Here is a 14,726-nt window from a genome sequence, read left to right on the forward strand (position 1 = left end):
CTAGGCTTCTGGGAATTCAATAGGATGCCTCAGGGAATCACAAATGCGCCTAGTACATTCCAGAGGTTAATGGAGCGGTGTATGGGTGATCTCCATAGGAAGCAGGTCTTAGTTTTCATTGATGACTTGATTGTCTTTTCAAAGACTTTAGAAGAACATGAGTCGCGGTTGGTACAGGTCCTAAACCGGCTTAAGGAGTACGGGTTAAAGCTAGCGCCTGAAAAATGCCGTTTCTTTCAGACATCAGTCAAGTATTTGGGGCATGTTGTTTCAAAGGACGGAGTAAAGACCGACCCAGTTAAGGTCGAAGCTTTAAAGACTTGGCCGAGACCTACCAACTTGAAAGAGTTAAGAGCTTTCTTAGGCTTCGCAGGGTACTATAGGAGGTTCGTGAGTGACTACTCGAAAATAGTCAAACCTCTTACGGGACTCACTGAGGGGTACCCTCCACTTCGCAGGGGCCGCAGTGGGAAACGAGAGGGGGGCGAGTATTTTAACACGAAAGAGCAGTTTGGTGATCGATGGACGGATGCATGTCAGAATGCGTTTGATGATGTTATTTCAAAGTTGACCTCTGCTCCTGTCCTGGGCTTTGCTGACCCCAGACTTCCGTATACGCTTCACACTGATGCTAGTACTACGGGGCTGGGTGCGGCATTGTACCAGGAGCAGGACGGGCAGATGCGAGTGATAGCGTTCGCCAGTAGGGGATTGACAAAAAGTGAGGCTAAATATCCGGCCCATAAGTTGGAATTTCTTGCATTGAAGTGGGCTGTCACAGCTAAGTTTAGTGATTATTTGTATGGTACAGACTTCACTGTTGTAACAGACAGTAATCCTTTGACGTACGTTTTAACATCTGCGAAACTTGATGCTACCAGCTACCGTTGGCTGTCTAGTTTGTCGACCTACACTTTCAAGCTCCAATATAGGGCTGGGAGCCAGAATCAGGATGCGGACGGTCTTTCCCGGCGTCCACATGGTGAGCCTTTAGATGATTTGGTCTCTCAGAAAGAACGAGAAAGAATTGAGAAGTTTACACTTCATCACCTTGCAGATCCTGAAAACAAGTCTGATGTTCTCATGGCCAATGTAGTGAAAGCTATATGTGAAAGGCATCAGGTGATTAGTTCACCTGAAAGTCTCAGTTTGACACACCCTTCTATTACATTAGTTGAGTCTCTCGCTCATTGTGTTAATGCTTTGCCGAAGGAGTTGCAACATGAGACTGAGCATGGGTTGCCTGTTCTTCCCAATCTCTCGGAGGCAGCATTGGCAGAATGGCAAGAGAAGGATCCAGAGCTCAAGGTGATAGTTGAGTGGATGAGAAATGGAACTAAGCCAGGTACTCTGAGGGGTCAGCCATCTGATTTAGCATTGTGGTTGAGAGAATGGAGTCGATTTGAGTTGAAGAACGGAGTGTTGTATAGGAAGAAGCAAGAGAACGGAGTCTCTCACTATCAGTTAGTGTTGCCAGTTGGACTAAGAGACATGGTGTTGCGTAGTCTTCACGATGATATGGGGCACTTAGGTATTGAGAGGACTTTAGACTTAGTGAGGTCCAGATTCTTTTGGCCAAGAATGTCCCAAGCCGTGGAGAAGAAGATCAAGACGTGTGAACGTTGCGTGCGTAGAAAAAGACCTCCAGACAGAGCCGCTCCCCTGGTTAACATTCAAACCAGTAGACCCTTGGAATTGGTCTGTATGGACTTCTTGTCATTAGAGCCAGACCGCAGTAATACCAGTAACATATTGGTTATTACGGATCATTTCACGAAATACGCCGTAGCAGTACCGACCCAGAATCAAACGGCTCGTACAGTTGCGAAGTGTCTGTGGGAAAATTTCCTGGTACATTATGGGTTTCCCGAAAAGCTACATAGTGACCAAGGACCCGATTTTGAATCCCGTACAATAAAAGAGTTGTGTCATGTAGCGGGTATTCACAAGATTCGTACTATGCCTTATCACCCCAGGGGTAACCCGGTAGAGCGTTTTAACCGGACGCTTCTCCAAATGTTGGGAACGCTAGAGAATGAGAAGTCTAGGTGGAAGGAGTTTGTAAAGCCCTTGGTACATGCATACAATTGTACGCGTAATGATACAACAGGTTATGCTCCTTACGAGCTTATGTTTGGACGTCTTCCTCGTTTGCCTGTAGATTTAGCTTTTGGATTGCCAGCAGAATCTCCAGCTAAATCTCACTCTCAGTACGTTAAAGATTTGAAAGAACGGTTGCGAGAGAGCTATGAAATAGCTAAGAAGAATTCTGGTAAGATAGCAAAGCGCAACAAGGGAAGGTTTGATAAACGTGTGGTTGATTCAACCTTGGAAGAGGGTGACAGAGTTCTTGTGCGCAATGTTAGGCTGCGAGGAAAGCACAAGCTCGCAGACAAGTGGGAGCAAGGAGTTCAAGAAGTAGTTAGGAGAGCGGGAGATTTACCGGTGTACACTGTCCGACCAGTTGGGCAGAGTGGTCCCCTCAGGACATTACATCGTGACTTGTTGTTACCTTGTGGATTTTTGCAGCCGAGTCAACATGAGAAACAGCCTAAGCAAAGGGGTCGCAGGCCCAGAACTAGAGCCTGTGCAGATGATAATGATTCACAAGAGCCAGAATCTGAGTGTGAATATGAGTCTGACACTGATCGATTCATTAATCCTGCATTTAGGGATACAATTGATTTTGAAACCCGAGTTTTGGTGAGCCCCGAGCACTTGCCTTGTCGAAATCCTTGTAACGTCCCTGTTGACTTAACTGTGGATGAACCTGTGAGAGAGAACTTACCTGAATCTGGAGAAGCAGAAGCTCCTTCTGTTGAGATAGAACCTGTTCGTGTTGATTTAGAGATTCCAGTGAGAGAAGATCCAGAAATTGATCCCTGTTCTGAGTTTCCTTCCCAGGGAGCTGAAACAGAAATTGGTTGTGAAGGTAAGAACAGAAATGAAGAGAGTCCAGTTTTGATTGAAGCTGGAGATGTTGAACTTGATCAAAGTGAACGAGAGAACGACACAGAGTTTGAAGAGGGAACTATTCCCAGACGTTCGCAGAGAGAGCGAAAACCTGCAAAAAGGCTTGAATATCCCCAGTTAGGGAACCCACTTACCGTAGTGATTCAATCTCTGTTGCAAGGTCTAAGTGTGGCATTCAGTACTGCCTTAGAGGAAGTAAACGCTTCTTCTGTTGATGTACCTGTGGTTTTGATTCAATCCCAAAAATGTGTAGATGCAGCGGGACGTGCATGTATTCAAGAGGGGAGGGTGTAACCCAGGTTACTAAAGATGTTTTATTTTTTGAAATAGAAAAGAAAGAAACTGACACTTATGTGAATAAACAGTTATTTTATTAAATATCTGTAAAGAAAAGAGAAAACAAGAATACATAAATTAGAGAAGAGTGATTTGATTAAATTAGACAATGATTGGTCCTAATAGACGAATCAGAGTTGGCCGCCTTAGTGGGTGGAGTCATCGGAGTCGAGAGATGATGCAATGATCATTTTTTTTCCGAGAGAAGCACCGAGAAAGAAGCACTGAGCGCGATCTGAGAAGAGAAAGAATTAGACTGAGCGAGCTAGTAGTTTGTTTAGAGAGATTTAGAGATATAGAACATAAAGATTTTGAGAAATAGAAACAGAACTTGATGCTGTGATTGATTGATTTTGAGTAAAAGTGAAACTAGCTTTTGTACGTGCATTGAAGTACGGGCCTAAAGCTGAGAGAGCTGCCGCGAACTTTTTCTAATTGATATTAGAAGTACTCTTGGTAAGTGAAGTTTTCGTTTTATTGTTATTACCAAGGTTCTTATGTATAAATATCCGATAAAATGTGTTCAAATGCCAAATATGTGTGTTATATTTAGCTAAATTTATGTAAGAGTCAACCTTCTGTAAAAAAAGGGAAAAATAATAGAAGATTTCTTCATAAATGTGTTAAATAAGTGATATTATAAAGGGAGAAGTTATTTTTGATGATTTGTGAAATGTAAATTTGTAGTTTTCGTCGAATAACTGAGTTTGAGCTAACGGATGAGTGTGACGCACGTGAAAATTGAGCAGATGTGGCCTAGCGCGTCATTTGAAATCCTGTTTTTTGAATATAAATGAGAAGTTAATGTGTTAACATTATATGAAAAGTGAAGTTTGAAATGTTAATAGTTGAATATATTGATATTAAGTGTGGTAATATGTGTATTTTTGAGAAAAGTGCCTAATTGTACTTTTGGCCTTGTTTTTTCAAGGTTGGGTTTTTTTCCTTTCCCCCCCTTGGGCTTTCCATTTCTTTTTATATCCTTTCTGGATTTTCTTTTGGTTTTGTCTGATATTTTCTATTTGCTGAGTTTGGATGCTGAACGAGAATCGAGAAAGCTGCACGTGAGATGTCCCTGCTTCACAGCGAAAGTTCGAGAGTTGGTGCAAGCAGGAACTGGCGAGCCATGCCCAAATAAGGATCGAACTGCGAATCGAACTGTGAATATTGTGGTAGGATTGAGTACAGGTTTTCTCTTCCTGTTGCTATTGAACTGTGAGTTAACTTGAGTTGCGGAAGAAGGATCTCGTGAAGGAACATCGAACTGGAGCTGAGAACTGAGATAAAATCTCATATCACATTGAGATTTCTGTGAACACTGAGATAATTGGACGGTGATTTATTTTCTTGTTATTTTGTTTCAATTCTATTGTGATTTATTTCTTTTGATTTGTCTATTAAGTGTTCATAATTTCTATTTTTGGGTAATAAGAGTGAACTGAAAGGTAATTTGAAAGGTTGAAATTGAAAAGTTACATTTAAATCAGACCAGAGGAGAAAAGTATTCTTAATATAAATAAGTCAAATTAGGAATAATTCAAATAACTAAAGAAACCTTATATCTTACTTATACCAAAATAAAAGCTAATTAGGTGAAATTAGATTTAAAACTAAATAGAAAGTATAAATTATAGTAGATAAAAAGAAAGAATAAAAGGTTACAATTAGGATTCAAATAACAGTTTATTTATTTCTGGTTTATTTTCTTTTATGTGATGTGGTAATAATTTAATTTTATTGTCTTTTTGAACATTTTCTTTTTTTTTCTTAATTGCTTTTTATTCCTTTTAAATATATCGTACCTGTTTTTCTAACTCAAACAGTGTGTCCCTGTGCTTCTTTGCTGCTAACACAGTCTCTTGAGCGAATTCTGGTCTTCTGATCGCTGGTCCATAGATTGAAGCAGTGTCTTCTTTCACTTCCCTCTGTGTCTTTTACTGAGGAGAGTGAGGGTAACACACTTGCCACGACACGGGTTACACACGGTTCGCATGAAAAATCGCTAATGTGAACGCTGTCATGGGACCCGGGTGCGCACTGGGGTATCGAACTCGAGACTGCCTGGAGGAGAGTTCGGTTGCTCCCGAACCGTGCTGCGATTCGCGTGTATGTGAAAACAACACGGACTCGGATGCGCACTTGTTCAGGAAGTAAAGTATCCTGCGCATGCGTTTTAGCCGATTATGATGTATCTAAATAAAACACACGTAAGGGATAAAGATTTACCCTGGATACGAGCAAGAGTGAGTCTGCAGTGTATTCGCGCATAGTGCGTGCAATCAGGGCAACAAATTAATGGAAATCCACTGTCTCCTCAAAAGAGTCCATTTGCAAGCAGCGGAAAGACAGATTATGTGAAACACACACAGTTAACCTGCGTTGTTTACTCAGCTATGAATAATAGCACCAAATTAATAAAAAAACCCACAATATATTGACCCACGTCGTGTTTTCTGTCATGCGCTGTGCACGTTTGCAATGACGTGAGATGCACGCAAATGCACCAGAGTTCGATAGAATCAAGTTGAGTGTGAAACCAGACCAACGTTGAGGGGGCGGCGGGAACAATCGCCCCCGGGCTCGGACCGCAGCAAACGAGCCCAGTGTAAAAGCCCCCTTAGTGTGTATGAGCTTTTCTGCACTCCTCATTAGTGGTTCAGCATTGGTAAAGGTGGTTATTGACATGGAGGGCTGAAGAGGCTCTCGGCTGTGGAGTGCCAAGACCTTGAACCGACACAAATACTTTGAAAATCCTGCTATTGTGAATGCTTCCACAAGCACTCAAGTGCACAAGACCTCTACTTGTACTCAATCGTATGATCTGATAGAGTGAAAAAGAAAAAGTGAGAAACGGAAGGAGAGCGTGAGTGAAAGAAAAGGGATTACGGTATGATGATATAATCAAGAATAAAGAGGGATATGAAGTGAGAGAGAGTGAAGTGATTGACGCCTGATGTAATCAGGATATGGAGCTGAGGGGGGAAAGGGGACAAGCAACAGAGAAAAGAGAGGGAGAGACTGACCGCTGTGATGTCCAGCGCTTTTGGATGTTAAATATAGCCTGTTTTTCCCTCGCCACCTACTGAGCTACAGACTGGCTCCTTTCTGCCTCAACAAACACACACAGCTCCCTTCTTTCTATCATTCAAATTTCTCTTTCATTTCCCCTTCTCGGTGTATTTGTTCTGCTCTCTATTTGCCTTTATCTCATTCTATTTGTAGTTTTACATGGATGTGTTGTTGTTTTTTCGATGGTGTTTGGAAACAGAATGTCTTTCTATAGTCCTATTCAGAGAGGCCTGGTTTTAGAAAATGAATCCTGGGGGACGGGCTGATAATGATACTCCCATAATTATTTTCATGTTATGACTAATAATAAACTTTTATACTATTTTGTCTAAATAAATTAAAAATAAAACACAAAGTAAAATCACTCGTTTTAAATGCTGCAATTTAGGCATCACAACATTAGAATGTACAGTATGAAAAATTGGTATTTTGAGACATGCTAAGATTTCATTTGACAGTGTTTTTAATTAAAGTATTAGTGTTTTTAAAGGTTAACTTTAAGTAAACTTTAAATGATGACAAAGGTAATCAAAAACTAAAAAAGGTACCATTAATGGTACAGTTAATGATCATGAACAATTAAGCATTGTAACATATTGGCTGTTACAGTATTCAATACTGACCAATGTACACGTACCATGTACCTTTAAAAAGTTTGGGGTCTGTACGGTAAAAAAATACATAAAAAATTAATACTTTAATTCAACAAAGACACATTAAATTGATCAAAAGTAGGTTTACATGGACTTACACAGAGTTACATTACATTTAAAAAAGTAATTTTAAATTGTAATATTTCACAATTATAATGTTATTACTGTATTCTGTGTCACATAGATGTAGCCTTAGTGAGCCTACGAGACTTCTTTAAAAACATAAAAAATGTTTACAGACCCCAAACTTTTGAAAAGCAGAGTACATTAGAATAAACCATCAATATCGGTCAGTAACCAATATCCCAGTTTGTGTTCTACAACTTACCTGTTGCTTGTTCTCTTTAGAATAAGGTAACATGGTGGAAACATGGAACATGAGCTCATGACCCTGATAGACTGTGTAGATGGAATTCATTCCTGTAGTGTCATCTAAACAAAGAGAGAGAGAGGGAAAGAAAGCGAGAGAGAACGAATTAGTAAAATACAATTTAAAGGTGAAAAATCCCTCTGTTGGTTTGTAAACATATGTATGTGTATTTGTCCTACTTTTAGTGTCCAGTCCTCCTCGATACCCTGCCCAGCCCTGCAGACAGATTGTGTCGCCAAGGAGATTCAGAAATTTGTCAAAGGTCTCACTTCCTGTTTCTGAAAAAAGTACAAAAACATAGAAAATCAACTTGATTGTAAAGCAATAATAAATTTAACAGACATCAAGTGTGAGCCACCTTATTCTGTTCACAGATATTTTAAAATCAGTGTGAATTATAATTAATTGCATTGTAGTTCCGTAATATGATGTATTTCTAAGTGAAACAGAATATTATTTATTTGGTAATTGGTTATTATTATTACACAGATATACTGTATTTAGTATTATATGTTATAGGTTCTGTGCTCACCGTTGCTGAACATTTCATCATCTGTTAACTGTCCATCTTTGGCATAAAGAACACCAAATTTAAAGTTTACGCTGCCCTGTAAGAACATATAAACATGTGAGGAGCATTCAGGGGGAATTCACTAAGACATTGATTTAGAAATCACTAAGAAGGTCATCTATTTGCATTGCATACTTAAATCAAACACATACACACATTTGACAGTACAAACCTCTTGTTCCTCAAGCACCAGTAAGTCCTGCCAACAATAAATAAATAAATAACAGTTTCGCTCAAATCAAATCATTATATCCCAGTACAATAAAACAATCAGTTTCCATCAAGGTTACATTTCTAAACACCAGTTAGGAGCACTAATAGTGTGAGTTACACAAACATTACAGAGAGCATGTTCATGCATTCAAATATCTGAATGCCACTAACAATGGCCTTTGATTAGCGGAACACATTTCCAAAAAAGCCAAGCTCTCTGGAGCAATAGCAGCACAGACAGCGGCTGCGTTTGAATCCTAAAGTGATTATGAAGCAGAACAACAAACCAGAGCAAAAATAGACAGTAATTAACAGAGCAGAGGACATGTAATGTTGATTGACAGGTGTGGGTGCGCACCTTCTGAATCTCTGGGTTAAGGATCTCCCTCGGGCCCTTTTCGAAACGATCCACATTCATGGCACTGGTGGGTGAAAGGGTCAAGAGGGGCAAAGCGTTTTAATTTATTTTTCTCAAATTTAATCTTCGCATGTGCGAACAAGGTGCATCAAAGACAGACTTACCTTAATATAGATTTGACTGATAGTGTTTTTGTCGGACTGTATGGAAGGCTGATTTTTAGAGAACCCTGAAAGAGATGGACACATTTCACACATTATACAAATCTAAAGCGAAATGTGACAATGGGATAACAAGACAGCTAGCCAGTAATGCTGGAGGTTACGACACAAGGTTTTATAACCGAGACCTTGTTGTTCATAGGAAGGTGACATTTAATACCGTGTCACTGTGCATTCAGGGTTTTTAGGCATTTAGTCTTCACATACTGGCCTTTGAGACAACAGAACAAAACAGTGTAGTCACTTTTACAAAGAGGTCAATCTGTTATGTGAGTCACTGCTCTGAGTAAATGTGACGCACACACGACTCACCGTCTTGCGCCAGAGGATGGCTCGGTACTGTGGGACCCTCTGGTTGTTCTGGTCTGACAGAACCACAGACAGGAAAAAGGGGTTCTTCTCCGCATCCGTCCCCACATAGTTCTGGTGAACTACAGAAAGAAGGGACAGAAAAGTAAAAAACATTTTTTTTTTAAATTTATTCCTGTGATGGCAAAGCTACATTTCCAGCAGCCATTGTTCTAGTCTTCAGTGTCACATGAATCATGAAATCATTCTAATATGCTGATTTGCTGCACAAGAAGAAAAAAAAGAAAAGAAAAAAGAACAAATTGCTGTTGTTTTTTTACTGACACTTGTGATCAATTTAATGCATTTAATGAACGCAGATATAATACTTTTATTAAACATGAAGAGAACTCAAACACAACAATCAATTAACATTAACACAAGACAATGAACTGAGGAAGACAGAAGGCTTAAATACACAGAGGATGATGAGTAACAGAACAGGGAACAGGTGTGGACTAATTAGAAACAATGACAACGAATGAATGACTAGAACTCAGGACTAAAGAGACAATAGGTGTGTCTCAATCAGCTCCCTATATGTAAATCAGTAAAACTTGAACACAAATCCGGCCACTGGTAAGGACCCTGGTTCACTACACATTGGTACAGTGATTTTTTATGCTGTTAAAACACATTGTTCTGTTACATATCCTTACAACATTTTAACTAAATATTAATTATAAATGTTAACTAGACGTGTTCACTACCTTGTCTTTTCAAATCTTCTATTGTGTGTCATTATATTTGAGTTGGCTCGTGCATTTTAAATTTTAAGCTTTAGAAATGTGACATTATGATTTTAACAAATTATTAACAATTAACATATTTTAAGACCAATGCATATGAACCAGTTGGTTCAATGCCTCAATAAAACGAGTGAATCTAACTTCTATTTTTCTATTTTCTTTTCTGAATATTGTAACTTGAGCCTTCTTGACGTGCTGCCTGCACAATGATGCAGATAGATGCCACACCAAAGCACTGTGGCCATTTAAACTGTCCTCAGAGACGTGACTGTGAAGACGCCAGCCTGTTTATTTAGATCTATTCCTGGAGCCTCAGAATAAGAGGACAAGAGAAAGGAAGGGATGGAAGCCTTCTGTTTAAGGGGGATATTTTGGATTGAGACAGTCCAGGTTTACAGACAGAAGACAAATGAAAAGAGGCTGAAATCCAATTAGAAGACAAGATCTGGTCTGTCTCTGCATCTCCAGCCTTCCTCTGTAGAATATTCTGTCTCTTTCCCTCTCTCTCTTTCAATCTCTCTCTCATTGAATGGAAGCTATTTGCAGTGATATAAATCAATTAAAGAGACATAATGCAGAATCTGCCTCGGGAATGTGTGTGCGAACAACAGTGTTTGTATTTGTGTGTGAGGAAGGGAGGTAAAGAAAGACAGAGAAAAGAAAAAGAGAGTGATGAAGTGTATGGCAGAGTGTAAAACATAGTATTTTAGTATAAAATATAAAACACTATAAAATACCATTATTTGGTGCTTCATCCTCCTCAGCACGAGAATGCAGACATTCGAAAATTGTTAACTGTACCACATGTAATAAAATGTGTTTGTTTCCACTATTTTAAATGGAATGCATCTGGTTCCGAATAAGACTTAAATTCCCCACCCAATCTGACTAATTTCAAACATTGTTCAATTATTTCCTACATAAATTAACTTTTTCTTTCCCATAAACTCAAAATTTCACAGAACAGTATTTCTCAAAATAATGCCACATTAATGCTCTCCATGTGTTGAGTATAATCTCAACATGTACTGTATGTGTGTGCATGTACAGTATGCATATTCAGTACAAGTGAATTTGTAAATCTGTGTGTATATGTGTGCATACTCGATAATTGTCAGTGGAATCCCACCTTTTCCCAGAAAGTACTTGAAGTACCATCTGGTGTGGTACTCTGGGTTCTCCAAATGGACGTCAGTTCTCCTCCATGTTCCAGGCGTGTAGTCAGCGGTCTGCAGAAAAGCCCCACCAAGAATTGAACTAGGTACAGGACTCAACAGTAAAGATTTGTTTTGTACTCGCTCTGTAACATTTTCCCCCAAAAAAAGGTTTTATACTGAACAGAATTATAAACGCAACACTTTTGTTTTTGCCCCCATTTTTTCTTGAGCTGAACTCAAAGATCTAAGACTTTTTCTATGTACACAAAAGACATATTTCTCTCAAATATTGTTCACAAATCTGTCTAAATCTGTGTTAGTGAGCACTTTTCCTTTGCTGAGATAATCCATCCACCTCACATATCAAGATGCTGATTAGACAGCATGATTATTGCACAGGTGTGCCTTAGGCTGGACACAATAAAAGGCCACTCTAAGATGTGTAATTTTTCTGTATAGGGAGTGGGGGTGGGGTGGGGGAGTCCAGGGAGGGTTCACGAAAACAAGTCAGTATCTGGTGTGACCACCATTTGCCTCACGCAGTGCAACACATCTTCTTCACATAGAGTTGATCAGGTTGTTGATTGTGGCCTGTGGAATGTTGGTCCACTCCTCTTCAATGGCTGTGCGAAGTTGCTGGATATTGGCAGGACCTGGAACACGCTGTCGTATACGCCGATCCAGAGCATCCCAGACATGCTCAATGGTTGACATGTCCGGTGAGTATGCTAGCCATGCAAGAACTGGGATGTTTTCAGCTTCCAGGAATTGTGTACAGATCCTTGCAACATGGGGCCGTGCATTATAATGCAGCAGCATGAGGTGATGGTCGTGGATGAATGGCACAACAATGGGCTTAAGAATCTCTTCACGGTATCTCTGTGCATTCAAAATGCCATCAATAAAATGCACCTATGTTCATTGTCCATAACATATGCCTGCCCATACCATAACCCCACCGGCACCATGGGCCACTCGATCCACAACGTTGACATCAGCAAACCGCTCACCCACACGACGCCATACACGCTGTCAGTCTTCTGCCCTGTACAGTGAAAACAGGGATTCATCCGTGAAGAGAACACCTCTCCAATGTGCCACACGCCATGGAATGTGAGCATTTGCCCACTTAAGTCGGTTACGACGACAAACTGCAGTCAGGTCGAGACCCCGATGAGGATGATGAGCATGCAGATGAGCATCCCTGAGGCGGTTTCTGACAGTTTGTGCAGAAATTCTTTGGTAAACCGATTGTTGCAGCAGCTGTTTCAGCAGGTGAAGATGCTAGATGGGGAGGTCCTGGGCTGGTGTGGTTACACGTGGTATGCGTTTGTGAGGCCGGTTGGATATACTGCCAAATTCTCTGAAACGCCTTTGGAGACAGCTTATGGTAGAGAAATGAACATTCAATTCATGGGCAACAGTTATGGTGGACATTCCTGCAGTCAGCATGCCGATTGCATGCTCCCTAAAACTTGCGACATCTGTGGCATTGTGCTGTGTGATAAAAATGCACATTTTAGAGTGGCCTTTTATTGTGGCCAGCCTAAGGCACACCTGTGCAATAATCATGCTGTCTAATCAGCATCTTGATATGCCACGTCTGTGAGGTGGATGGATTGTCTCGGCAAAGGAGAAGTGCTCACTAACACAGATTTAAACATATTTGTGAACAATATTTGAGAGAAAAAGGCCTTTTGTGTACAAAAAGAAAAAGTCTTAGATCTTTGAGTTAAGCTCATGAAAAATGGGGGCAAAAACAAAAGTGTTGCGTTTATAATTTTGTTCAGTGCATTTACAATTTCAGATTTTTCACAAATATATTTTTTTTCCTCTACAAAAAGACGGTTTGTAACAAGCTTGAAAAATGATTACAGCTGTAGTGTATCTTCATAACCACATTTCCAATTGTTTTATAGTTTCAACACCTTTTTTTGACTGACATATTCAAGACTATCACAAGTAATTTTTGCAAATTTGACAAAAACCTCTATCTTAGAATATAATAATATGGATAATAATATATCATACAATTTTACTTTTTAAAAGTTTACTTTCAAAATACAATAAAAAGGATGCCAGGGACACTCTATTTTTATAGGGCTTTGTTATAGGGAACACGCATATGTATGTGAACACACAACATGTCTGGTTATACCTCTGCTCACCCAATAATCAATCCCATCATGTTCTAGCAGAAATTCAAATTTATTTTTTCATGCTGACAAATTGTAAAAAAAATAATAATATATAAATAAATAAATAAATAACTCCGCGTAAACAGCAGCTTTCCTACTTTGAGAGTCTGGAACCCTAATCACTATGGTGACAGTCCCCCCTAAATCATTAACAACCAATCAGAGGTCTGTTTTGGTGGGATAAAGCATTGAGGGTTGTCATAGCTACAGTCTGGTGCTTGAAATGAAAAGGACAAGTGGATGGAGGAAAGAGAGAGAGAGGGGGAGGAAATGAGAGTGAGAACATTGGGGATTGATTGAATTGCTTTGTTTTGATTGTTGTTTTTGCTGATGCATGTGTGTTTCATTGAAAAACCTACAGACACACTCGCAAAACACAAAAGCTGGCAGTTTTGGTTTGTTTTTTACTGCCAGAAGATGAATATTTGTTCTCTCTCTTTTCTTCTTCTTTAAATACATTGTACCGCCCCCGTTCCTGCAGTACTGCACTGACTTGAACCCGCAGCCATCAGAATGCATGTGAATGAGTTCAAAATCTTATTGAATCACTCCATGGTCATGAGAGCTTCAAGAATTGTAGGGCTGTTTAACCTCTATCCTGGTCATTTTCATAATAGTTTTGTAACGCTTGGTGGTCTATTACAATCCAGCACATACCGTGCATACACACACACATTTCAGACCACACAATATTTAATGAGTATCTTACCTCATCTATTGAACCGTTCTCCACTCTGAATCTCCCAGCTCTCTGTATGGCCCCGTCTGCATCACTGGAGATGAGCTGAGGAGAAACACAGATACATCATGAACGTGAGACCACCTGCATCAAGTAGAAGAGCTACACAGTAGGGTCCAAAAGTCTAGTAAAATGCAGTTCCACACAAATATTAGGCAGCACAACGGTTTTCAACATGGATAAAAATAACAAATTATTATTTGAGTCGCAAATCATCATATTACAATGATTTCTGAAGGATCGTGTGCAACTGCAGACTGGAGTAATAATGCTGAAAAATTCAGCTTTGCCCTCACAGGAATAAATAACTTTTTAAAATATACTACAATAGAATTTTCTTTTTTAAATTGTAATAATATTTCACAGTATTACTGTTTTTACTTTTTGATCAAATAAATATAGCACTGGTGAGCATAAGAAACATCTTTCAAAAACATTTAAAAAATACATTACATTTTGAACACTAGTGTAAATAACTTTCGGTAGTATCAAGTTTTTATTGTAACCTCAGACTTGCCTCCCTTCTATTCATTCTGCTGTTGAATCTTTCTCTTTAACGATTCAATTATTTTGGTTAAGAAACAACATAAGCAGTTTAAAACTGCTTTAGAAATGCCTATAAAAAGACACAAGAGAGACAGCGAAAAGGCAGCATATCTAATCTGCTGTGATATACACTCAACACACATACAGATGAGTTTGAATCATAAACACCCTTCAATGTAGAATCAGACTAATGTGTTAAGTGATGTCTGTGTCTGGTCTATCTGT

General features: G+C 39.4%; 1 protein-coding gene across 2 annotated transcripts in view; it reads right to left on the reverse strand.

Moving 5' to 3' along the window:
* Window positions 1–14,726, reverse strand: part of LOC143739000 (GTPase-activating Rap/Ran-GAP domain-like protein 3) — a 49,867-nt gene that overhangs the window by 16,453 nt on the left and 18,688 nt on the right. For both annotated transcript variants that reach the window (XM_077231060.1, XM_077231059.1), the window contains exons 3-11: window positions 13,926–14,000; window positions 10,991–11,090; window positions 9,077–9,195; window positions 8,708–8,772; window positions 8,544–8,607; window positions 8,145–8,171; window positions 7,934–8,009; window positions 7,581–7,679; window positions 7,360–7,463 (exon numbers count right to left, since the gene is read on the reverse strand). In XM_077231060.1, coding sequence (XP_077087175.1) covers window positions 7,360–7,463; window positions 7,581–7,679; window positions 7,934–8,009; window positions 8,145–8,171; window positions 8,544–8,607; window positions 8,708–8,772; window positions 9,077–9,195; window positions 10,991–11,090; window positions 13,926–14,000 — 729 coding nt within the window. The remainder of the gene's footprint in view (window positions 1–7,359; window positions 7,464–7,580; window positions 7,680–7,933; window positions 8,010–8,144; window positions 8,172–8,543; window positions 8,608–8,707; window positions 8,773–9,076; window positions 9,196–10,990; window positions 11,091–13,925; window positions 14,001–14,726) is intronic.

The sequence above is a fragment of the Siphateles boraxobius genome, unplaced genomic scaffold (assembly GCF_051911475.1).
Source record: "Siphateles boraxobius isolate OS27281-9 unplaced genomic scaffold, OSU_SipBor_1 16, whole genome shotgun sequence".
Taxonomy (NCBI): Eukaryota; Metazoa; Chordata; class Actinopteri; order Cypriniformes; family Leuciscidae; genus Siphateles; species Siphateles boraxobius.